Consider the following 25,193-nt stretch of genomic DNA (forward strand, 5'->3'; position numbering starts at 1 on the left):
TTGTTCCTCTCTACCCAGCCCTGATGGGGTCACAGTTGGACTACTGGCTCCAGTTCTGGCCCATAGACACACTGCAGAGTCCAGCAAATGGCCACAAACATGGTGAAGGGACTGGAGCAACTCTGCCATGAGGAAAAGCTGAGCTGGGCCTGGTCAGCCTGGAGAAGAGAGGGCTCAAAGGGGAATCTCCTCCATGTCTGCACAAATCTGAAGGGAGAGTGCAAAGAGGATGGATCCAGGTGCTTTTCAGTGGTGCCCAGTGCCAGGACCAGAGGCCATGGGCACAAATCGAGACATGGGATGTTCCATCTGAGCATAAGGAAACACTTTTCTACTGAGAGGGTGACTGAGCACTGGCACGGGTTACCCAGGGAGGTTGTGGAGTCTCAATCCTTGGAGATTCACAAAAGCTGTCTGCACCTGGTCCTGGGTAACCAGCTCTCAGTGGCCCTGCTTGGGCAGTGAGGGGGACCAGACAACTTCCAGATGTCCCTTTCAAACTCAACCATTCTGGGATTCTGAGAAAATGCCTTATATATAAACTTAAGCCCAATACTGAGGCAGAATAATTGAATCTGAGGTATGATATAAGCAGACAGTGTTATCCAGGATTTTTCATAAGAAAAAAAGTCAAATTATATTTGATCTCTGTTCTCCATGCGGAATATGAAAGGAAAAGTATTATGTGTGGTTTTGACAATAAAATTAAACACTTTCTATGTTTAATTCCTGCTATAATTTCAGAGCTAAATCAAAACTATATTTGTAATTACATAGAATAGGTAAACAATATATATTATGACAACATATATAGTCATTGACAGATTTTCAAATGAATTTTTGCAGGTAGACCCTGAAATCATCCTTTGGTATCCTAGTTAGGGGCATGACATATTGAGTATCTGGATGGTATATGCAACATACTGCTGAAAGTATTACACTGAATCCAGATAGTGGCTGTGGTCAGTAAGGAAACAAATGAAAGTCTCAAATATTTTGAAGTCAGCATTCTCGGGAAAAAAACAGAGAAGATTAAGCCACTGAATCTTAGCAAGCTAATTAAGCTAAGGAAACAGAAATATGGGGGTGTAACCATATTGTGCTAAGAGAACACATCAAATAGAGGAGGCTGCTCCAGGAAGACTAAGGTAAAGAGGCAAGGGAACCGGGCTAATTAAAATTGAACATTAGTGATGGGATAAAAAATGGAGAAAATGAATTTGCCTTTGTCAAAACCATTTGGAGGAAAGATGATTAAAACAATTCTGTTAGGATGCTACTGAGAGTTACTACAGACTGTAAAACAGTCACATCTAAAAGCAACTATATATATACAATATTACAGGATCCCATGAGCTGTCACAAAAACTGACCAGAAAGCTGAGGACAAGAACAGGAGAGGAATCAGAATTAGCAGATTGGTGAAATGGAGAGGATAGCAGTAAGATTGTTCCTTACCTGGTATTACTGAAACAGCTTTCAAAGTCCTCAGTACTCTGACAGATGCAAAAAGTGAAACATCGCCTATATCTATAAATATAGCAATGTACCTATAAAATGAAAGCACATGTAACTGAATGCCAAGGATGTTGCTTTTCAAACCATAAGCATGTTGAGCCAGTCTATGACTATTTTTCTCCTTACAGGTATGCAAATGGTGGTTCAAGCACAGTAACTCTTTAGCAGGTAGGATGCCAAACACTCTCAGGAATTTCAGCAACATCAAATAGTATTTTATCTGTGGCTTTTTCCCTTCAATGGAAAAGAACAACTGAGTTTTACTTACATTACAATAGTAACAGACAGATCCAAGCAGTTCCATGGATCTCGAAGGAAGGTAAATTCATTCCAAACAAATCCTGTTGCTACTATTTTTATCAACATTTCAGTAGTATAAATGCCAGTAAAAGCAATTCTGAGGAGGAAAAAGTGTATATTAAGATTATAGAAATAAAAATATTAATGAGATTGAGTCACATTCAGGCACATTCAGGCATTTTCTATGATAGGACAGATTATATTACTTTCTGAAGCATCATGGGTATAAGAAAATGTGTTCCTGAATTCTAGTAAGACTGCAGGTGGTAAATCTGTAACACAAAAGTTCACAGAAGCCGACAATATTATTTCTAGGTGAAGGATAACTCACACTTCCTTAGCAAACATTTTTAACACTGTGTTTGTACTCTAAAGCAGGCTGGAAAATCACAAAGCCTCAACATTCTGGCAGAACAATAGAACAAAAGAACAATTGAACAAAGACTTATTTCAGCCTGTAAAGTTTGCACGTTTTATACATTTAGTCTGAGAAATACTCTATCATGGAAAGCAAACCTACAGAAAATTAAGCTCTTCCTATCACCATGCTTACCCCAAGATAAAAGGGGCTCCGGGGACATTTTCAAGATTTAATTCTAAAACAACAAGTCAAGTTGCACTGGATACAGTGCACAAGTACAAAAGGTAGCAAGACATTGCAAAGAGATGCCTTTCTAATGGGAACAACTGACCCAGGAGTGTCACCAGGAAACAGGAAGAAAGAACAGAATGGACATTTATCCCTTTCTAGTTTTTGCATGAGCCAACCATGGCAGACATTCAGGTTATTGCTGTAGAAGGAGAGATATTAAGTTAGAATTCTACCCCACAGTCTCTCTAAAAGGTTCCATCCTTAAAAGAAAAAATGGGCCAACCTTCCATGCCACAGTAGATGGCAAAATTAGCCAACACAGAGGAAAGGGCACATGGTGTGAGCCTCTGAGAAAAGGCACTGAAGCTCCACCAAAGACTGGGAGATATAATAACAATCCTCAATCTTCCTCAGAGGTCTGACTGAGAATTTTCAAGGCCCTGAATTAGATCACCACATTGTTTAAATTTTTGACTCCTTCATGTTAGTATCCATGGAAAAAGAGGGAACATAGAGCCACTGGGATACTTACTCAATCCAGCTGAGTTCCAGTGGAAGCTTACGTACAGTCATAATTGAAAAATTGATGTACAAGGTAAATAAAATAAAGACCACAAAACATGTGAATAGTAAGTTAAGGAAAAAATGCTACATTATAAAACAAAGAAGTTCATAGAAGGTCCTGTTTTCCCCACAAAAAGCATACAGACATTCAAATAATGACTTTGGGTTTGAGTATGGTCAGGACTTTTCATGTGTTTTCCAAAGAAACTAAGTTAGAACTTAAGTGGGACATAACACGTTTAACAGAAGAGATGAGAAACATAAATTAATCAAAACCAGTTGAAAAATCTTCATTAATAGTAACCAATGTTCTTTGAAACTGGGATTCCATATTCACATGTTAGTAAAACACCCCCTTGCTCTGCAGGAGCTCAGAAAGCTTTCTCACTTTGTGTGCTAGGCAGTGAAAACATGCATAAGAAAAAACATTCTTTCATAAAAGTTCACCTGCCATCTAATAAAACTGTTTGGGGTATTTCTTAATTAAAAGTTGTTCTTAACTGTAGGGTTTAATTGAAAGTGAATAGTAAATTCAGTAATTTCTAATAGTAGGAATACACATTCAACGTCAGACATAAGTTCCACTAAAAGGACCTATTTTTAAGAACTAATAATTCCAAATAAGTAGAGAAGTTTAGCAGAAAAAGCAGAAACTACTCAGATGGTTTTGCATCTGCAAATCCTTCACATTCTGATATTTTCCAAACTACAGTTCTATTGTTTCAAAAATATGAAAGACGGGCACTCTTCAGAACATTCTAAACTTGAGTGTGGAACACATTTCTTAGGAGAACATGAGACTCTTCCAGCAAAGCTTCACCATAAATCCCATCTTTCATATCTTAAAAACAAGAGAGTCCCTTGCTTGCTTTTTTTGTTTGTTTGTATGTTTTTAATTTAACCTTGTGACCACATCAGAGATTTCAAACAAGTTCTGGAAAAGGGCTACAGTATCATACAATAGCCTCTAAAGGTTGTTTCCTACCAATATCTGCAAAATTGATTTGAAATATCAGCTTGTACCAACATCATGGAAATATCTCAGCTGTTGTAAAATAAGATTCAAAATAACTTTTAAAAAATCTCTATCACAGCCATATATATCTCACAGTTTATGTTCACAATCATATAAATAAAGGAACAGAATGACAGAAAATGGTACAGAATATTTTAAAATTCAAATAAGGGAAACCAATGAAAGGATATGAATTGGTCAGAATTTTAATTGCTGCTTTTCTGACTGGATTAAAAGGACCAAATAGACACAAGGCAGGTGTGGCAGTAAACCGGAAAATAGTCCTCTTTTTATTTAGCACCATAAAAGTCTACAAAGAAAAGATTCATAGGATATGAACTATTTAAAGGAATTAAAATTTCCCCAAAAAGTAAATGTTCAGGTTTTCAAGTCTGCATCTAGAACTATATCGAACTGCAATTATGAGAAAAGCTTTCCTGTTTTCTTACTTGGAGCTGTGACCTGGCCATACACATTTGGAAGGAAAGACAGCAGCTCTATAAAAGTGCATTATTGCCTGAGAGGGAGAAGCAGTATTGAGAATGAATGTGAAGAGCAAGGGATCATATTCACTTGATCAAAGTAATTAAACTACTTAAGGCAATTAACTAGTAATTACTATTCCAGGACTGCAAAAATGGTCACAGTCACACTTTGAGGTACCTTACTCTTGGATAGTTTTATAGGCTACAAAACCTTATTTACAAAATACACATTGTGTAGGACTGCCAGAATCCCAGACATCCAAAGGAAAAATTAAAAATCTGAAGTATCCCCAAATTATCAAGCAACGCTGTAAATTCCCTCCAAGCTACCTCAAGTTCCACACAGCTCTGTAGTTGTGCTACAAGTAAAAATGAGATATCATGAATGAAAAACACAGTTTCCTAATATACATTTCTTCAACTGAATCAGCCTCGGTTTCTCTTCATCAACACTATTACTTTGATTACTTGGAGAAAACAAATCTTTGGAAGAACAAAGTCTTCTGCATGTTCTCCCATTTAATTATTATATTCCAATGCCTTGCTGGTCATTTCATAAAGACAGCAGCACAGCACTGCATGGAACCTCCTACAGTCTTCAAGTCCCCCCCAACAGTAAGCAATCATACAACAGACATTTAATTGAGGAGGGATTCCTACAGCATCTGCTTTAGACACTCCCACAGACAACACCACCAACTCCTTTGCAATTGCATGGAGGATTTGCAATATAAATATGGTGCAATAAACAAAGCCAACGAGACATAAAATAACAGAAAATTAATTTACAACAATGCAAATGCATGGATTTGCTACACAGAGTGCTGGAAATATCTCAAATATGTTTCCCGAAATTGGTATAATCTTTGTAACTCACTGAAAGCTTCTGCAATTCAAAAATGATCTACTCTTGGACAGGCACTGTTTATACCACAGGCAGTTCAGCCTCACAGGCATCATAGGAATTGTTCTGCAAAACAAAGCATCCCTTATCCCAGAATACATTTCCTGTAGAAATGTATCAATCATGTGTATTATGTCCTCATCATTAAATCTGACTGCTGACTGGAACTGAAGATACCTCTTCATGGCATAAAGTAGAGCACACCTTAGCAATCTTGCCCCAAAAGATGTCAGGAATGTTGAAAGACCTGTCTGCACAACAATCAAAACTCAGCATCTCCCAACTAGAGCTTTTACTATCTCTTAAGAGTTCAGCAGACAAAGTTAAATCAAAGAAATGCTTTTGGAAGTTTTAACCTTGTGATCACTGTAGTACGGATCAAAATCCTCCAGGGGTTCCCCAATGAGCTCTGATGGAATGTCCCCATAAAGAGATGGCAGCTTTTTCCCGATTTGCAGATCAAGCTGGGGAGTAAGTTGGTCTTCTTCAACTCCCTGGTCCTTACTCTTCTCTTTGTCTGGCTGCTTTTTTTTCTCAGTAATTCTTTGCTCAATTGCTGCCAAGGACTCAGGGGTGAAACGTCGAAAGATGTTTGTTTCTGATGGCCAACACCAGCGATCCATTTTTCCTTCTTAAGGTTTGTTTCCAGTGCTAGAAGCAATTGAAGAAAAAAAGCTATGAACAATTAGAAAATAACAGAAATAATACACAGCTTTAAAATACTATCTATTAGATAAATAATTTCTGACTTCTATGAAACCCTGCATCAAAATATAATAGAATAGAGTAGAACAGAAATTTCAGTTGGAAGGGACCCACAACAACCATCCAGTGCAACTGTCTGAGCAATTCAGGGCTGACCATGTTAAAGCTGTTCCTAAGGGCACTGTCCAAGTGCCTCTTGAGCACTGATAGGCTTGGGGCATAGACAACCCCTCTAGGAAACCTGTTCAAGGATTCAGCCACTCTCTTGGTAAAGAAATGCTTCCTAATGTCTCACCCAAACCCACCTCCAGTGCAGCTTTGAACCATTCCCACACATGCTGTCACTGGATACCAGGAAGAGAAGCTCAGCACCTCCCTCTCCACTTCCCCTCCTCAGGAAACTGTAGAGAGTGTCGAGGTCACCCCTTGGCCTCCTCTTCTCCAAACTAGACAAGTCCAAAGCCCTCAGCCCCTCCTCACAGGACATTCCTTCCAGCCCTCCCACCAGCCTTTTTGCCCTCCTCTGGGTGCATTCAAGGACCTTCACATCCTTCCTAAATTGTGGGGTCCAGAACTGCACGCTGTGCCCCATGTGAGGCCACCCCTGTGTTTGCTCTGTTTGATGCAGGATATAAGGCAAAACCAACTAGAAGCTCATTCATTTAAAAGAAAGAGTAATGTAAAACAAACCCAACAAAGATCAACACCTAATTCTGTGAAACACTCTGCATTTTTCATTGCTGAGGTCCAGCTGTGCTATTTCTGTCTTGTGAGCTCACTTATGGACCATAGGTGTTAGAGAATCAATACCCTCTTGTAATTACAGCTCTCTTCTTCAGATGCCAATATATTTCTTTTAAAAGAATATGCAAACAATAATCTTTGTGCAACAATTTTGCTTGGGTTTATGGGACTTGGGTGGTTTTTCTTTTCCACCTCTGGGACTTTACAAGGAAGTTCAGATCTGATAAGGAACCACAGTTCAGAGATTAGAATTTGCCATGGTAACAAAATGGAAGCATATAACCAAAGAACTGGAACTTTGCCAAACCACAGAATTCCTGAAGCTCAGCTGAACTCAGCCACCTCATCATAGGCTGCTGAACCAGATGAATTTTTAAGTCAAGACACTGAGGTAAAGTGTTACCCTTAGAAATAATTTCAGTCTTTGCATTAGACAGAAAAGTCTCCCTAATCACTGATTCTGGGAGGGAAGACACAGAATCAGCATTCCCAGAAGTAGCTGAAGGACAACTGAATGCGATTTCTTCTAGAACCTGGGAGAACAAACCTGGGTGTGTAGCTACAAGGAAATTGTAACAACACACTACCTAAAGTATGCTGCTGAGGCAGATACAATGCTCGAGTCCAGATCTGCTCTTTCCGCTACAGGACATGAAAGAAATTCCCATTTAAATTCAACTAAGAGTTGAAAATGCTGCAATAGGTTCTGATATCTCTGGCCCCATAGCAGACAGTGATCCATCAGTAACAGATACAAATTGTGGCAGGAAGAATGTAATAAGGAATTATGGGATTTGTAGTTTTCTAGTCTATCACTCAAGCTCAATGAAACACTTGATTGTCATTGGTTGAGAGATCATGTGACACATTTGAACTCTGTATTTAAACTGCTACCTTTTGTAATAAAGTTAATCTCGCTCCAGCACTCGACCAGAGTGCAAAGTGGCGTTCGTGCCTTATACAGACACCTCAACTAATGCACTGAGGGGACCTTCAGTTACTAAAGTACCACTCTCGGCAGGATCAGGGGTACAAAAACACATCTGCAAATTCATCTTTTTCTTCTGAGTGGAAATTACTTATTTCTCTCCTCTTGAGAGGCAGTGAACTCAGTGTGCATAGCTAGCCCTGCTTTGAGGTCAGTCTAACTGGCTTAAGGCTGACCTTGGATACTGCAAAAATGACACAGCAGCTTTTCAAGTCAAAACCTGAGGAATTCCACAGAGACTGATCAAATTTACTGAACAAATGACATGCAAAGCAATAGAAAGGGGTGAACAACAAGCCATTAAATGAGACAGACACTGGGCACTACTAAAGTACAATTTGCTATTAAAATTTCTTAAGATAAAAGCTGAGCTTTGGGACAATTTGCTAGAGTAGCAAAGTAATGCCAAAAAATTAATCTATTAATACAGAGTGTCAGAGACACAATTTACAAGATGCTTCCTGGGGTAATGACTTATCACTAGAGATGATAACTAACAGGTTTCGACTTTTGGATTGAAAAACAAAATACAAATTCAAGCCTTATACACAACTCCTTGATTTCATTCCATTTATACAAATTTCAGAACTCCTTTCAGTTCCCTAAAAGCATGAAAAGTTCTTTTTAAGTGTGGCAAGGTAACAGCAATCAAACCATTGACCACTAGATCTCCAAGAATCCATAAAACTGGGATTTTAAACTCATAGAACTGCACAGTAAAACACAAGCAAAGTCAGTAAGGGGCATTTTTGAGGAGTTTCTTGAGAACGGAAAACTGGTAGGAACATAAACATAAATTTATGTTTCAGTCTAGTTTTAGCATGTATTATAACCACTTCTGAGTCCCAAATTATTTCTATCCATTCCCTTCTCAAGAGCCACCCACCGAATATTTCCTGTGAGCACCTGGATCTGAAAAAATAAAGAGTAAACTAACTGCTTAGTTTGGTTTTAGGATGCATTTAGTGGATTCTTCTGCAGGGGAATAAAGATGTGTTCGTCTCTTCATCTGGAATAAGAAAAAATGAGAAAGCAGCTCAGAGCAACACCTTAGGAAATAGGACAGACAAAACTCTCTTTTTTGTGCTGTACAATACCTTGCCAAAAGCTACAGCTATCACCTACTCCGTTTTCATAAAGAGTAAATACTTCTGCTCAATAATTATCACAGTTTTCTTTACTTAAGTCTCAATAGTTATCAGCAGATCAAATAGATTTTAGTCCTTTATAAATCAAACTTCGATATTCTAGAGGACTACTGCTGTTTCAAATACGCACGGCCATTTCTTCCAACTAACATTTTATCCCTCATTCTCTACTTCACACTTGCTCCCCTAATCCAAGAAAAACTTTGTGTTTGGATTGTTTGGATAAATATCTACCACTTGGTTGCTGGGGGGGGTGGTTCTTTGGGGGGGGTGTGGTTTGGTTTGGTTTGGTTTTTTAACAAATGTAATATACAAAGTTATTCAAAATATCCAAATAATAATATGCAATATAATAAAATATGCTGTAATATAATAACTCATTACTTCCGGTATCAGAAATGTATGCAACAGGTTGGATTGTGCACTCCTTAAATATCCTGAAAAAAAATCACCCACCAGCATTTCTGGGACAAAGACATTCCAGACTTGTGTAGGTAAAGAAAATTCACTATGTCAAGATGAGTATAAGGTTAGTACTACAGCTGATTTGAGGAATGCCATGCATAAGCTGAATCAACAAAACAAGACAAAAGGCAGTCAGTAATTAATATGAGAAATATATCAGTATTTAGTAAAATGTTTTCCTGGCACATGGATGTTATAGGAAGATCTATATATTTACAGCCATATAGTGATTCTATATTAAAGGTACATTTTCTTATGCAGCTGCTCCCTGTACCTCAAATAAAACCACATCTAAGACTTAAAAACCTATGCGTACATATTTTTTATATATAGACACAGACTTGTATACATACATCCCTGAATATTTTGATCAAATTCACATAGATGTAAACTAAAAAAATAAACAATTGAGATTTCTCATGGTATAAAAATATTTAGGAAAACCAAAATGCTTACAACAACCCCTTCAAAATAAAAAACCTTCACGCTGCTTTCTGAAGCTAATGTTGTCTGGCTTTTATATCCAAAGAGACAGAATGTCTTCGTTTTCTCACCTTCACCATTCTGTTCCCAAGAACATCCCTGCTCCCTGGCCATCTCCCATGCAGAAAGTTTTCTTATGTACTGCAATGCCTGGGGGAGGGATGGAGGGAGGAGCTTGGTTACATTTCTGACAGCAGTAAATGAAATTTTGTGATCTCACTGACAATACTGTACAAGAGGGAAAATGCTTGGGTGACACCTTTGAAGAATAATCATCTAAGTATTAATCCATTGTTTTCTTTCTGCTGAAATTACAGTTACACTTATTAAAAGCAAAGAGGGATTTTAGTTCAATTGGAAATATATATGTAAGATATAAGAAAGCAAACAGTTTCCTGTTTCACATTTCATTCTGAGTTTTTAACCAGATGAATTTTCAGGCATACATTAAATATTGGCACCCAATTTGCATTGTAGCAAAAGCTTTTGGTTAGAAATTAGAGTTACATACTATTTGTTTTTATTCCGTCTTTTCTATTTTTCAATATTCCCAGGCTATTGTGTATGTTCATTACACCTTTTACAGACAAAATCTGAAAGTCAAATATACTGTCTCTTATATACAAGATCAGACCCCAAAATACATTCAGTATCACACTATAAAACCCCACAACATTTATCCTTGGATCTGAAATTGCTTGTATTTATTTAAATAAATGTATAAAGCCTGCTAGCAACAGGTATTGGAAAGTAACACAAACACATTAATGGCAAGCCCTGGTGCTAATTACAGTTATCGCTCTTAGTTACATCAACAGAATCCATTACTCTCTAAAGTTTTTTTCTTCCTTATTGAGTGGGACATAAATCTTTCCTGACAATGAGGGAGTTACTCTGGGATTTGCTGGAAGAATTCTACTGAAAGAACTATGCTGTACTTAAAAGCCAGGCTGCCCTAATGCAGGCAAACACATAAACAGTGATCAAACACTTTGCTTGATAGGTACCATCAGGGGAGGAAACAACTAAAAGTGGTTTTGAAAGAGATAAAACCCTAAGTGTCCTGTGGGGCAAGCAACAGTAAGACGTTTTAAGTTGCACTGTAAGTTATTTTTCCAGAAAGCAAGAGAATGTTCTTGAGATCAGTTCAATAAGAGAGCAGAATTCTTAAGACCACTAAAGCATCACTATGATGGCACCTTAACTACCATGGTCAGAAGCACCCACATTTATAGGGATGCATCACCTAATGCCATGAAATGCAAAAAAGCTCACTTCCTGCACATATTTATGCTGCTACATCTTCTCCATCCATCTGTCCCTGTGAAAAAAAAAGGCTCAGGGAGAAAACAGAGACTCCAACAGAGCCTTCTTTGAACACTGTAATATCTACAATCTGAAAAGAGAGAGCACAGAGAACTAGATCTTTTTCTGCAGCAGTTTAGGACTTTCTGCTAACAGCAAAACATTTAGACAAGTAACTTTTCTTGTGCTACCATGGAAAATCTACTTTTTCCTCTTAGGAAGGCAGTTTCTGAAAGAGTGAGGAGGGGGCAGAAAACCAGCCTCATAGTGACAAATTTGTTTTCCTCCCACTTTCATTCATTTTTCCTCAGAATACTGAGCAAAAAAAGGATAAGTTTAACAACAAAAAGACAATGATCATTATAGAAATTACTAAAATTAACTTCATTATAGAAATGGCTTTAATTTTGACACCATGTTCTTGGCATGGATCTGTCTCTTCCATTAACTGCAAAGTACAACCCTCTTCTTTTTCCTCTTTATTGCCAGAGCACAAGACAAATATTTTTTGTTGGTAGCATTAGCACACCACCATTAGTTTAATGACCAAGACTGTATAGATATCAATAGCAGAAAAAACCCACAGATTTTTGCATATTTAAATATATTTTGTAACACTGCCATAACTCTAAACATTTGTTGCTACTTTAAATTATGGATCAGATAAATGCAGGCATTAAAAATATCAAGGCAATTGGCAGTTCCTGCACACTGCATGACCTTCTTATCCTCAAATTGTATCCAGCTGCCTCATCTGCCAGCTTCCTTCCACTGAGAAATACTCTGTGGTATAATCCTGGAAATCTGTGTCCTGTTCAGTGGGAAAACAGACTCTTCACACGTTCCTCTCTCTTAGAGGGAAAAGGGTTCATACAAGGTTTCTCTTCCTATTTTTCCCATTTTTGGGAATGAGACAGCTATTTCAGTTCCTCACAAATCCAGCACAATTTACCTCCTTTTCCAATTTGATTGACCCTTTCCCTCAACAGCTCACTGACCGCAGAACCCCTGATATAAGTGAGACATCTGCAATTCACATCATTGAAAAACTCCTTCTCACTTAAAGATACATTTGGATTATTAAGATACTATGAGTGAATTAGGCTAAAATTACAAGATCCCAGGTGGATACAACAGGGAATAGAACATAAATTTCCAACATATATGTCAGTATCATCAACTTATATATCTGTAAATCTAATTCTGAAATTTGCATACTGACCTATTCTATAGCCTATCCACATATTATTCACTCAAGCACAGGAAGTTTGAGTAAGAAAGTATTTTACAGAGAGAAAGCGCACACATTCATCAAAAGTTCAATGGAAAAATAAAACTCATTTTCCTTACAGGCTAAAAACTTCCAGTAACTTCAATCATAACAGCTGAAAGAAAAATTACCCAAGCCTGAGAAAGACATTTCATATTTTCGAGGAATGGATGCTGCAAAACAAAGTCATGCTATCCACAACTAGATCATGTCATCCACTCATGAAGGATTCTATTGAATTTCATATAAATATCTTTCTGACGGTTTTAATTTAGGTCAAGGGTCTCACAGAGACACATCATGACTGTTAATTACAGAGTTTATTGTACCTCCTGGTTATGGTTCGGTGTCCATTAGCCAGCACTGACCACAAGTGAGTCTGAGACAAACACAGTGATGACAATGATCCTCCATTAAAACCACAAATTTAAATCACTGTTCACAGAGAAAATCACACAAAACACAGGAGGAACCGTTTACATGTTGTAAACCTGAACAACTGATTGCATGACAGATTTTTTCAAGAGAAAATCATAAAGACTTAAAGATGAATGAGAGTTTAACGCTCGGTGGGTCTTCAAGTTGAAGTTAAAACCCGTCAAATGTGGACCAAAAAATGTACACAGGGAATTCGTAGCCGATTTGCATAGGGAAATAATTCTGTATAACACAGATCTGGAGCACTGTAACAGTTGTTAACTCTGATGCCTCCAGCTCAAAAAGGATATTTCTTACAAATTTATGTCATGAAGGAACTTCACTGCTCCACAATAAAATTTCATATTCTTTGGTAATTCAAGCATTTGCATTGGATACACTTGCCATGAAAATTATTTGCAGAGATTTCTGTTTACTGCAGCTGCAACTTCAGAGAATTTACAATCCTCATTCCTTTCCCTAACCAAAACTGGCATACAGGGAATGCCATTCCCGCAATTTGGGAAACACTATAACCTCTGGCAGATCCCATTAAGAGCGATTTCTAAGTAATGTACACGCATTTATTCCAATACAACCTCAAATGCATCCTTCATGGGCTGAATTAATTCAATGGCTGGCCAGAAGCTTTGGGATTCTCCTTAATTTCAAGGCTGACTAATTGCAAGACCTAGATGAGATTCCAGGAATGTCTTACAAAATATCATAACCGTGGAACAAGAGTAGTAAGGGACACCAGGCAAAAAAAAAAAAAAAAAAAAGAAAAAGAAGAAAAGGAGTGGGGAAATCCATCTTCTTTGTTACACTTGGAACACAGAATAACTAAATATTACATACACAATAAAACCAAAAAGAACACACAGAGAAACTAGTATCACGCAAAATATCTAAAGGCATGAGTCTGTCACAGAAAAAAATGAGGGGCTCTGGCAAATAAATATCTGTGAGACAAACAAAAGGTGCACCCCAGACTGTCTTAGGAAAGAATCTGTGTGTGTAAAGTACATGATGTATTTGTCCAGACACTAATTTGCATGTTTGACATTTCCTCTTTTTTCATGCTCTGCAATGAAATAAGAAATCCCACAGACATGAAATTTGGTATTTGGTAAATAGCTAATTGACTTTACAGAACAACAGGAAATGGCTTTTATGGAAAGTACACATTAAACGCATTGTTACACAAAGTAGCTCTCTGCCTAATGATCTAATGTACACTGAAGAAGTCTGAAAATTATGTCAGTGCCTGAAATTCAAGTTATTCCCTCTGTTCCTTCTTAGTGTTCTGAAAAACAGTATTAGTATTCTTGAAGCTTTTTCATTTCTCAAGAGTAAGATGCTAAAAGCAAAATATTGCTTCTACAATCTCTGGAAGATTTCCAGTGTTTCTTGCAGTCTTGCTAAGAGAGTTTGTGAGGTCTCACCTTTTATTGCATGGCTCCCAACATAACACAACAATGAAATGACAAATATAAGAGCCCTAGCCACTTGGTTTCAAACCTTTTCGTTCCTGTAACTCCCCGTAAAGTTAAAGTCTAAACTTCAAATGACAAGAATGCAACTTGTAAAAACTATGTAATACCAAACAGCTTTACAAATTAAAAACCAACAAAAAACCCCACAGAATCACAGAATGGTTTGGGGCAGGAAGAGACTTTAAAGATCACCTAGTGCCAACCCTCCTGCCCCTTTCACTAGACCAGGTTCCTTGGAGTCCCACTCAACCTGGCCTTGAATATTTCCAGGGATGGGGCATCCGGAGCTTTCCTGGGCAACCTGTGTCAGAGCCTCACAGGGGAGAATTTCTTCCTAATATCTAATCTAAACCTTCCCTCTGTCAATTTGAAACCATTTCCCCTTGTCATCGCTTGTCCTGTCACTACATGGCACTACTTGTAATTAGTCCCTCTCTGTCTTTCCTGTCGGCTCCCTTCAGGCACTGGAAAGCCACAATCAGGTCTCTGCTGTGAGTGCACATCGATGGTTCATGTTCAGCCTCTCGCCCACCAGCACCCCCAAGTCCTTCTCCAGAGGGCTGTTCTTGATCCATTCATCCTCCAGCCTGGATTGATACCGGGCATTGCCCCAACCCAGGTGCAGCACCTTGCACTTGCCTTTGTTAAACCTCATGAGGTTCACATGGGCCCACTTCTAGAGCTTATCCAGGTCCCTCTGGATGGCATTCCATCCTTTTGGAGTGTCAACTGCACCACTCAGCTTGGTGTCACCTGCAAATCTACTGAGGGTGCACTTGATTCCTTTGTCTGTGTCATTGATGAAGATATATGTAGGGATAGATATAATTTTGGAAGAATTTGTGACGGAAAGTTAGAAAGTCAGTTTTTGCTAGGAAGGCTTTCTGCCTAAATAGTAATTCTTTCTCCAAGGCAATTTCAGTGCTTTTCCCCCCTGCATAGCAAGAGAAGTTCTGAGCCTTTCTCTCTGATACATGAGAGAAGATAGTCCTGACATACACAGAGGCCTTGGGAAGGCAGAGTAGAAACAGAGAGAATAAAAGGGGCCCTGAGGGGGTGGGAACTCACCATTTTTCCTGGGAGGCCTGATGCACCACATCGTAAAAAACTGGTTCTTGTATTGGAAATAAACCTTTTTTTAAATCCTTCCACTCCCATGGAATTCTTGGGAAGAATACATGAGTATGTTCACCTTACATTTTTGGTGTAGAATTGGCAGGTCCCCAGAGTAACCCTGCAGTGGTTGCGGAGGAGATCAAGGGCTGACGGGGCCATGTCACCGGCCCCCTGTGTCATGAGACATCTTCAGCCTCTGTAGCTGCCTTTTTCACCACAGTGTCTCTCCTGGTAGCCTGGCTTGCCATGAGGTCTGTGACAGGGGCAGGCCAGGTGGGATGGATTCTGCTGACCGGATTTGGAGCCCTGGACCAGGAGATTATGTCTTTGTGGGGCCAAGTAGCAGCCCAGGAGCAGCAAATCGATGGCCTGGAGCATTCGTGACGCTTGGAACATGCAGCATTAGAGGCTTTTGGCCAGCAGGGTCGGGAGCTGGAGCTTTTGGTGTCCCGCACCGCTGGCACACGACCAATGGAACAGGGTGCAGGTACAGTCTTGTCTACCCGAGCTTGTGCCCTTATGGATCCCTCTGGGGGTCCGGGGAGGTGGGATGGAACTGTTTTGATGAAGTCTTTGGTCTCTGAATTTGACTGTAGGCCTAGGCCAGCAGACATTGGCCTAGTGCAAGCCTGACCTCCGATGAGGCCACTTTTGCTCAGTGGGGCGGTGCGGACTGCAAAGGTGTGTTCCCCAGAGGCTTTGAGACAGTCAGGACGGAGATGAGACCTTTGTGTACGGGAAGTTTTGCTCCCCCCTCCTTCCCCCGCAGCTGTTTGGAGCTGTCTCTCCTGGCAGTGACTGGTGTGGGGGCACTGGGCTGCTGGGCTGCTATGGGGCCCATCCTTGTGCCGCAGGGGTTGGTGGCCCCAGCTCCACTTGCCGGGCTTCTGACACTGAGAAGGACTGTCTAGTTTGTTTAGTTTTTCTGGTGTGTGTTGGCCCTTTTGATGGATCTGTTTTGAGTGCTACTCGGGCAGAGATGATTATCTGTGAGTGTTCCATTTTGGTCAAGGAGGGGGTAAGCGGCGGCCCTCAACTGCCAGGGCAGGAAGATAAAAACACCTTGGCCACGTCTGCCTGCTCAAAACTCATATAGTGTTTGGGAGGCAGCTGTTACACATGACCTTGTGGACACAGCCCACCATTTGCTTCTTTGGCAGGTGCCTGCCTTAACCCACTCCCCTCTGCTTCTGTCAAGGAAGTGGTGGTCCGTGACTTTTTTCTAAAGTTTTTGCAATCAATTTAATACCCCTGGGCAGAAGTGTGCAAGTGTGACACCTCATTCACCGAAGATTGACCACATTTTAAACCACACGAAATGCTGCCATCTAATGGTACCTGATCACTGAACAAAAGCTGTTGGCTCAGTCCAGCTCTCAAAGAACAAAATAAATAGTTTCACCTAACAAGCATCACTCTGCATGAAACAACACAAGCTGGACAGGAGTAGGTCTCAAGCAGAGCCACCAAATATCTCTGCATCCCTCTACCAAGTGTGGCAGCTCCCAAGGGCAAATTCCTGAGTTATGCTAAGAGGTCCCATTTCCTGGGATGGTGACTCCACCAGTTCCCTGGGGAGCCGATGCTCAACCACAATAAAGCCCATTCAAACCATACTGTATCTGGACTCTTAAACTCTTAGCTTTCCTATGTCTTTATTTGTCCTGAAATTAACTTAGATTTAACAATATCTGTCATATTTAATAGTATTTAACACAGGAAACAACAGTAAAAATTGAGTAATTACCTTATTGTTCCTGCTCTTCTTGGCCTCAAAATGATAAATCTTTTCTGATTCCCTGTAAAAAGTGAATCATTTTGATTTCTTGTGCTAATAGGTAGCTACTTTTGGAAAATTGTATTACCCCTTCTAAGAACAGATTATGCCTTGTAATAAATGAAATTGAAGATAGTCCTTACAAAACAGACAAAAACATATTAAGCATCTGAAATCTTTATTGAAGAATCTTATCCGGTCGTATTTTATTAGTGGTCCTGAATCCACCATAACACTTCATCTGAATAACCTAAACTGCAAAAGACTCACTAAAATATTATTACACATTGTTCATGCATTTTTTTTCAGAATCAATCAAATAAACGGTTCCCTTAGCTTTTGTTAAATGTTGTCTCATAAGATATACCATGAAATCCTTTTCAGAATACTAAGTAATGCTTTCTATGACATTTGGATGATGATGAAAATTTATGATTCTCAAGATTTTCTGGAAGCAATACCCCTTGTATAACATCCTTTGAGTTTGGTAACTATGATTATGACAATTTTCATACACTGATTGAGACAAAGAACGAATTATATACAGCTTTTATGCACAGGCAACTGAGGATGATCTGCTAAATCCATTTAGGTGCACATATAAAGACACCTCCAAAATTCTTAAGCATAAACAAATCCACCCAAACATGCTAGGAGGAGGATGGTCCCAAAAACCATCAAAATTAGAGGCTGATTATACTCGAGTGTCCTGAATGAGCTCTATTACAGAAATGCAGTAATTATTCATTTTGCTACAATAAAGCCTAGTTGGAAATACTAATTATCTCTAAAGAGATATTCATTATTCTAGAGCCTTGTGTGTTTACAAATCTGTGCTTACAACCGACCTTTTATGGATTTCTTCCGTAAACACATGAACTAAGACAAAACTGGTAGGTGAAAAAATTAACCCATCTACTCCAGTAGCGGAGAAAAAAGTTCTCTGGTTTGATTTTCCTCCAATATTTATGACTTAGTTGTTCAGATCTTAATCATTTTAAGGAGAATTTGAAAATTTGAACAATCACAATACTTAAAGGCTGCCATCATTATTCTAAATGTAGAGTATTATGTTCTGGGATTCACATATTGTCTCCATCTGAAAACAAGTGACTTTGCTTTAAAAGTCAAAAATGCTGCAGCCTGGGGTAATCTTATGTTTCCAGCTTATTTGTGTCAGCAACAGCACCATAAAGTCAAGGGAGAGATGTGGAAGAAACAGGCCGTGATTTATGTATCTTCCTGCCACTACTTTCATTAAGCATTGATACAATAAGCCTTTGCTTCTCCTGCGTTTCTTCTCCAAAGACAGCACTGGTTTGTCTGTGACGGCTTAAGAAAGATGTATTTTTGAAAGAACGCTGTATCAAATACCTCCTGAAGGCCCTTTGGATAATAACTGCTGATACCTCCTCTTGTTTTCTCTTAAATGTAGAAGAAATTGGCCTGTGAGAACTTTTAGATGGATTGGCAACCATGAATTTTTCTTCAATGAGTGATTTAATTGTATCAAAATCTCCACATTCTCCCAAGACTCGTTTACTGAAAGCAAGCAAGATATCCAAGCAGTGGATCTTATCTCCACTCACTAGAGGGAGGTCCATGGATATGAGCTGGATGCTATTGGGCTTTGGAATGCGCAAGGGTTCTGCCAGAGCATCTGCAAAGTCTGAAAGAGCAGAATAGTCAATAAACTGTGTGGCCAGAGGATCAAATTTTCCCCAGGTCTCATAAAACATATCAAAGTCATCTTCACAAAGAGGATCTGTGCTTTCTTCAGTGGCAACATTGAAGTTCTCTAAAATGACAGCTATGTACATATTTACAACAATGAGAAAAGATATAATGACATAGCTTACAAAATATAAAATACCAAATACTCTATTTTTGCAAGTAGTTTTACCTATCTCTGTTAAATTTAAGTTGGGAGCACATGTACCAGATTCACTTAACAAAGGGACCAGAAATGTATCCCAGCCAGCTGATGTTGTAATTTGGAAGAGACAGAGAATGCTACCAGAAAAGGTTTGAAAGTTGAAAATGCTATCAATCCCACCTTCCCAGGGAAGACAGGCAAAGTTTGCCATGCCCACAACGGCATAAATGAACATAATCAGGAAAAGCAAAAGGCTAAGGTTGACCAGTGCAGGAAGAGACATCAGTAATGCAAAGAGAAGGGTTTGAATTCCTCTCACTCTTCGAACCAATCTCAGGATTCGGCCAATTCGCATCAAACGAATAGTTCTCAAAAGTGTCGGAGAGAGAAAACTTTTAAAGGCTTCAGAAACTCCAATACCTTTGAAAGGAGAAAGAAAACAAAAGGTTGTCAAGCCATATTAATCAAATTTTTGTGTGCTTTGTTATATTCTGCGCTTTAGGTGTCAGAAGTAACACTGACCATATTACACCACTTTCCACACAAACATCATCATTACTGAAACTGCTTACAAGACAGCTTAGGAAAAGAAAGACAAATAGTTTTCAATATTAAAGAGGTTTCAAGATTATGCGTAGTTTGGAAATTGCATTCTCCCAGATTTCTCTAAGCCAGAGGGCTGAAGGTAAGTGTTCATTGCTCAAGTATTTAAAAAACCTTTTAGCTCCCTTCAGCTCCTGTGCTGGAAGCTGTGGGGATTGCCTCCTAGCTGCTGTCTGCTGCTTCTTTACAGGCCTGATTACATGCTAAATGTGAGGCTTTGACTAATGCTTGGTACTTGAAGGAGACCAGAGGAGACCAAGAGGATTCTAAAGAAAAACTGTCTTTTGGTATTTCTCCCCCGTTACACCCCATTCTTTGACCCTACTAACAGAGTAAGGGTACAGCAGCAATGCAAATGATTGCAAACAGAGGAGTTAAGGAGTCATCATTTTCCTGGGTTGCACGGGACAGCAAAGGGTTACTGTGCTTAGGTACGAAACAGAGAACTCAGAGCAGTTTTTCTTTCCTGTCCTTTATTCTGTGATACAACCTGAGCCTGAGTGGGAAGCACAAACCAAATAAACTGCAAAAGAAACAAGAGCTATATATGACCCTTTGTAGAGGACATGATCAGCATCTAGTCTTATTTGAAAAACGAAAAAAACCCAGACCGGTTTTAATGAGACTTTAAACAGTCACAAGTAGTGGCCCAGATTTAGAATGGTGTTGAACAATTACATTTTCCTGAACTTTCTAAATCAGCAATCAGGATCTGCCTTCTGTAAAGTAGGTCCAGGAAAAATTACGTACATCTTTCTCATTTTTCAAGCAAATGTATTTTTAACATGAATTTACTTTTACTGTGAAAACAACATGATAACACATAAATCGAAAACATAAAGACAGTTAGACAACAGGTAAAGTACAGTAATTTAGAGAAGATGTTAATTAATTAAATTTCTGCTCTGATAATTACTCAAGAAAACATACTTAAAGAAAAGTAAAAATTGAAAACTCCATTTACCTTTTAGTACTGTGCAAAAATATAAGGGAAAACAAAAATACATCCTTTTAGAAGGAATGACTTAGCATATAGTTTGAAAAAGTACAGTAGATCTGGACTTTGTTTATCAAATATATTTAAGTGGTTACTTCATACTGAAATTTGGCTCAATATTGGTAAGACACATTACCTGATTTAGTGATTGGTACTTACTAACTATTGAAAGGACCACAACAATTAAATCAAATAAGTTCCAGCCGCTTTTGAAGTAGTGCTGTCTTAAGGCCAGCAATTTCATGACACATTCTACTGTAAATAAAGCCACAAAAAAATAGTCGATTTTATTAAGAAGTTCCTTGGTGCCTTCCTGGTTATTTTCTGCCATCATAATAATCATATTTAGGCAGATGAAAATCAGAATGATGATGTCAAATGCTTTGTGCATTACGATATCAAACAGCAATCCCAGGAATGCATTCTGTGGAGAGAAAAAGAACCGCATTCAAATATTAATCAGTAATTTGTACATCCAGAGTACATTCTGATTGCTCTTTTAATAGAAATACTTATTGAAGCAGATATTTTAGGATAAGCAATTCAAATTAAAATGTCATAAGCAAGAAAAACTCTGAATAGTTACTATGAAAAGCCAGGCCTGGAATTAAATTTAAGAAACTAAAAGAAGTAAAGCATAAGATTATTTAAAAACAAATAACTGCCATGGGGCATGTGCTATTCTCTATTCATTCTCACCTGCAATAATCCTATCTCGTGGCAGAAAAAACATCATGCAACTTAGATAACCAAGGTCATGGTATGGTTGTCAAATACTAATTTTGAAGCTTTATAAACAGGTTGTACATTTGGATAGGTCATAAATAGGATATAAATTTCCTAATTAATACCCACAAAGAAAGACTCTTGGAAGAAAAAGAGAGTAAAATGTAAATACTACATTGAATAAAGAAGATGAGGGGCTCTAAGGCAAAGTTAATTTCCCTGTGCCTGGGCTACTGAGTTCAAATATGGTCACCATCGTGGTATCTCCTGCCATGTTCTATTTAAGATGGTCTCACCGATGGTCTTGGGATGGGTTTTTGAGGTTTCTTGGATCCAAGTTTTTTTAGGGCATTATAGTACTTTTTCTGTTCCTCAGTCAAAAATAGATCTTTTCCACCTAAGTAAAGGGAAAGAATATTGTTGTTCAGCTGAAGTTTAAGCAGTTCCCTAAATAAATTCCACTAGATTTCTGTAAAAAAGAGTAAGTTACAGCTGTCCTGAGTGGGACCTAAGAGAGCACAGAGACAAACTGTGTCTTCACCATTTCTCCTTTTCCCCTTGATCTTTGAATAGATGTACTGGAAAGAGCTGATCTGGGTCTGATCATGGAAGTCTAGTCTAGGCAGTGTTCCCAAGTCAGTTCCCTCAAGTGTGAGAGCCTTTCTGAAGTTTTACAAATCTATTTCGTATTTTAAAAATTACATACGATTCATCAAGAAGGGAAATACTTTCTATTTTTGGGGAAGGTAGAAACAGAAGAGTATTGCTGGACTAGCAGTTAAATAGAGGATGATGGGACCCAGTTCTACAGGGGGTTCCTGACAATTAATTTCTTATTCTCATCTACACCCCCTGTATTACTTATCCCCATCTACACCCTCTATAGTATTTAGCAATCCCTTTGAACCCAGGATTCAGAAGCCACTCATCAATCCTAAAAGCACGGAGTGATCAGCATTTTGTAGAACAAACATGCAACAATGTTCAGTAGGGCATCTGCAATTTCAATCACTCTGGAAAGACCTCTGAAAATTCCATTTGACTTCACTGTATGGAATCACAAGGAAAATTCCCAAGAAGTAGCAAAGAAATGAAAGAGAAAGAAATGACAGAGAAAAAAATTACAAAAAAAAATGTCAATTACAGCATGTACTAAGAAAAAAGGATTACATCCCCATAATCTTCCATTAAATGTTCAGGCTTATAAACTACTTAACCACTGTTGTTTCTGTCTGTTTGGATTATTGTAACTGGGACTTTGTTAGAAAAGGAAATTCTTAGAGTGAATTTGGACTGTTGTTCCTCAACCCCCAAATATCCTTTCTCTGTTCAAATGCAGAGAGCAGAAAAATTTCTTGTGGGCTTTACTGCTCTCTCTCTACCCAGAGCAGTAATGCTCTGACACTTGGTGTATGAGTCAGGCTATGGAAATAAAAAAAGGTTCCTGTAGAGATTCTGTCTTCCAAATGTGAATCTTGAAATTGTAAACCTCGTGTTGGGATCTGCTTTTTTGAATGAGCAAGAGTTTTATTTATTTTAAGTCATCCAAGTGAAATAATTTACTCAATTTTCCCTTATATTCTGGATACTTTAACATCTAAATGAATCAAGACAGAACTCAACCTGGTTTGGGCTTCTGATTTCTGAAGCTACTCCCTCCTTCATCCCTGTCCTCTGCTTAGAACAAATGAAGGACTTGGGAGGAAAATGGAATTTACAGGTAAATTGCTAAAAGCCTTCAGGAAAAGGGGACTCCTGTTTGCAAAATTTGGTTTCAAGTGTTATCATTTTAAATTTATCCAGTTAAACAGTTATTGCAAAATGTTAGACATCTACATGTCAAACCAGCATTCACTTAAGCAAATTGGGATTACAGGAGACACTGAGTTAGCTCAAGTAGTACTTATCTTTTTCCTTTGTTGGTTAAAATTGCTGATAACCACTCCAATAAAAAGATTCAGCATGTAGAAAGATCCAAAAACAATGAAAACCACAAAGTATATGTACATATAAAAGTTTGCTTCAAACTTTGGCTGTTCATCGATCTGTTAAAAAAAAGTCAAACCAGAAAAATAATATTGGTAAAAATGAGATAATCAGAGCTTTACCATTTCCAATTTATAAAAAGAGATCCCTTTATTGTCATGAGGGATAAATTATTTCCACACATTTACATCTTTACCTGGATGTAAAAGTAGATGTAAAGATAGTGGCAAACAGAGCTATAGAGACAAATTCAGCTTCAGCAAATTTTTAAGTAATAAAGAACCAGTTCCAATCAGAAGGGATCCTGTGAATGCCCTAATTAAAAACAACAGCTCAGACTAAACACAATGGTGACCAGCCATTCTCTGGAATGCTGTCCCAGACAAGAGGCAATTCTAAAGCCCCAGCTCACTAAGATCAGCCCTACAAGGAACAATCGTGTTAATCAGCAGCTATTTCACTGCAGTCAAGAGCACAGAGACTGAAGGAGTGAGAAAAATGTAAATTCAGTTAAACATAGAGAAGTTAAAACACACTGTCCTGGTAAGAGAGTGAGGAACAGCACATGCAAAGGGGGAAGAAATAGTGAGGATGTCAAATCTAGGGAAGAAAAACTCCTGAAATAACTGCTCTAGCTGCATGCTCTTTCAATGCTCCTGTACACGTTTATAAAGGAAGATAATTTGCACAGTCCCTCCAAGAGCTTCTGTATTCTGTTTCCAAAAGAGACTTGCACAAAGCTTGCAACATCTTCCCCTCTGCAGTCCTGACACAGCAGGCTTCTGTGTGGTGTCACTCTACTTTGACCAGTTTCTTTTGTCTAAGTTCTAGATATTTGGTACTCCAAGGATTATTGTTTCACTGTGTAGTTTGATTCCTTCAACCACTTGTACTTTTGATTTGATATTGCAAACAAAGCTGAAAAAGTAATGACATGAATGGAAAAGGGAAGAAGAAAAGGGAAAAGAACTAAATTGTCATTTTAGTGACATACCTCACGTGAATCCACTGCTGCATACATAATACCCATCCAGCCTTTAAAAGTTGCCTGAAAAAAAATGCATTATTCAGTTTGTTGTCACTGATAAAAAATCAGGTATAGCTAATATAAATGTGTTGATAGTTGTGGAAAATTAGCAGTGTGCTATAAAAAATGTGGATGACTTCTAAAGATCTGCTTGGAAGTATCATTGGAGTTTAGTAAAGAGAAAAAAAATATTTCCTGAAAAGAAAACAAAAAAAAAGCATGACTCATGTGAAATGTGTGTTAATGCTAACCCTCATTAAATTCAAAAGTTTTGTAAAAAAACCAGTAAAATTTTCAGCTCAACTTACAAATATAATGCAAAAGGATAAAAACATTTTCTGAGAAAATAGCAAATAATTCCTTCCTGCAAGTTTTAGCAACTCTGTAGAATCATAGAATTTTTTGGAGGATTCAGGGCAAAGAATTTCATCCAAAACGATACAGGGATAACAGCCAATTTAAAAATTGCCTTTCTCTCCTTTGTTGTCATGTTAGGTAGCTCAATAAATCAGTATCCCAATCCTTCATGACTTCTACAGAAAAAGAAAATATAAATAAACTGTGCCCTGATTTTCTTTCTCATCCACTCTAAACTAGAGAAAATGAGAATATTTTTAATTCAGTAACCTGCAGACTATTTCAGGCTTAGAGTGTTAATCAAAATTAAAACAAAATTGAAAAGCCAT

At 38.3% G+C, this 25,193-nt stretch overlaps 3 protein-coding genes across 3 annotated transcripts in view; all 3 read right to left on the bottom strand.

The window, feature by feature from the left end:
- Positions 1-7,618, bottom strand: part of LOC116788172 (sodium channel protein type 5 subunit alpha-like) — a 34,341-nt gene extending 26,723 nt beyond the window's left edge. The window contains 6 exon segments of the mRNA XM_032690734.1: positions 1,459-1,550; positions 1,787-1,915; positions 3,363-3,370; positions 4,117-4,299; positions 5,735-6,029; positions 7,361-7,618. Coding sequence (XP_032546625.1) covers positions 1,459-1,550; positions 1,787-1,915; positions 3,363-3,370; positions 4,117-4,299; positions 5,735-6,001 — 679 coding nt within the window. The 5' untranslated portion in view covers positions 6,002-6,029; positions 7,361-7,618.
- LOC116788127 (sodium channel protein type 5 subunit alpha-like) overlaps positions 1-16,108 on the bottom strand; it is an 86,761-nt gene extending 70,653 nt beyond the window's left edge. The window contains exons 1-3 of the mRNA XM_032690608.1: positions 16,019-16,108; positions 9,983-10,061; positions 8,702-8,824 (exon numbers count right to left, since the gene is read on the bottom strand). The gene's annotated coding sequence lies outside the window, so the exon portion shown is untranslated. The remainder of the gene's footprint in view (positions 1-8,701; positions 8,825-9,982; positions 10,062-16,018) is intronic.
- Positions 16,109-18,055: 1,947 nt separating this feature from the next.
- The window catches only part of LOC116788218 (sodium channel protein type 5 subunit alpha-like), a 36,187-nt gene continuing 29,049 nt past the window's right edge, over positions 18,056-25,193 (bottom strand). The window contains exons 21-25 of the mRNA XM_032690880.1: positions 24,475-24,528; positions 23,398-23,539; positions 21,791-21,891; positions 20,928-21,192; positions 18,056-19,588 (exon numbers count right to left, since the gene is read on the bottom strand). Of these exons, the coding sequence (XP_032546771.1) occupies positions 18,489-19,588; positions 20,928-21,192; positions 21,791-21,891; positions 23,398-23,539; positions 24,475-24,528 (1,662 nt within the window). The 3' untranslated portion in view covers positions 18,056-18,488. The remainder of the gene's footprint in view (positions 19,589-20,927; positions 21,193-21,790; positions 21,892-23,397; positions 23,540-24,474; positions 24,529-25,193) is intronic.

Source organism: Chiroxiphia lanceolata, chromosome 1, assembly GCF_009829145.1.
Source record: "Chiroxiphia lanceolata isolate bChiLan1 chromosome 1, bChiLan1.pri, whole genome shotgun sequence".
Classification (NCBI taxonomy): Eukaryota; Metazoa; Chordata; class Aves; order Passeriformes; family Pipridae; genus Chiroxiphia; species Chiroxiphia lanceolata.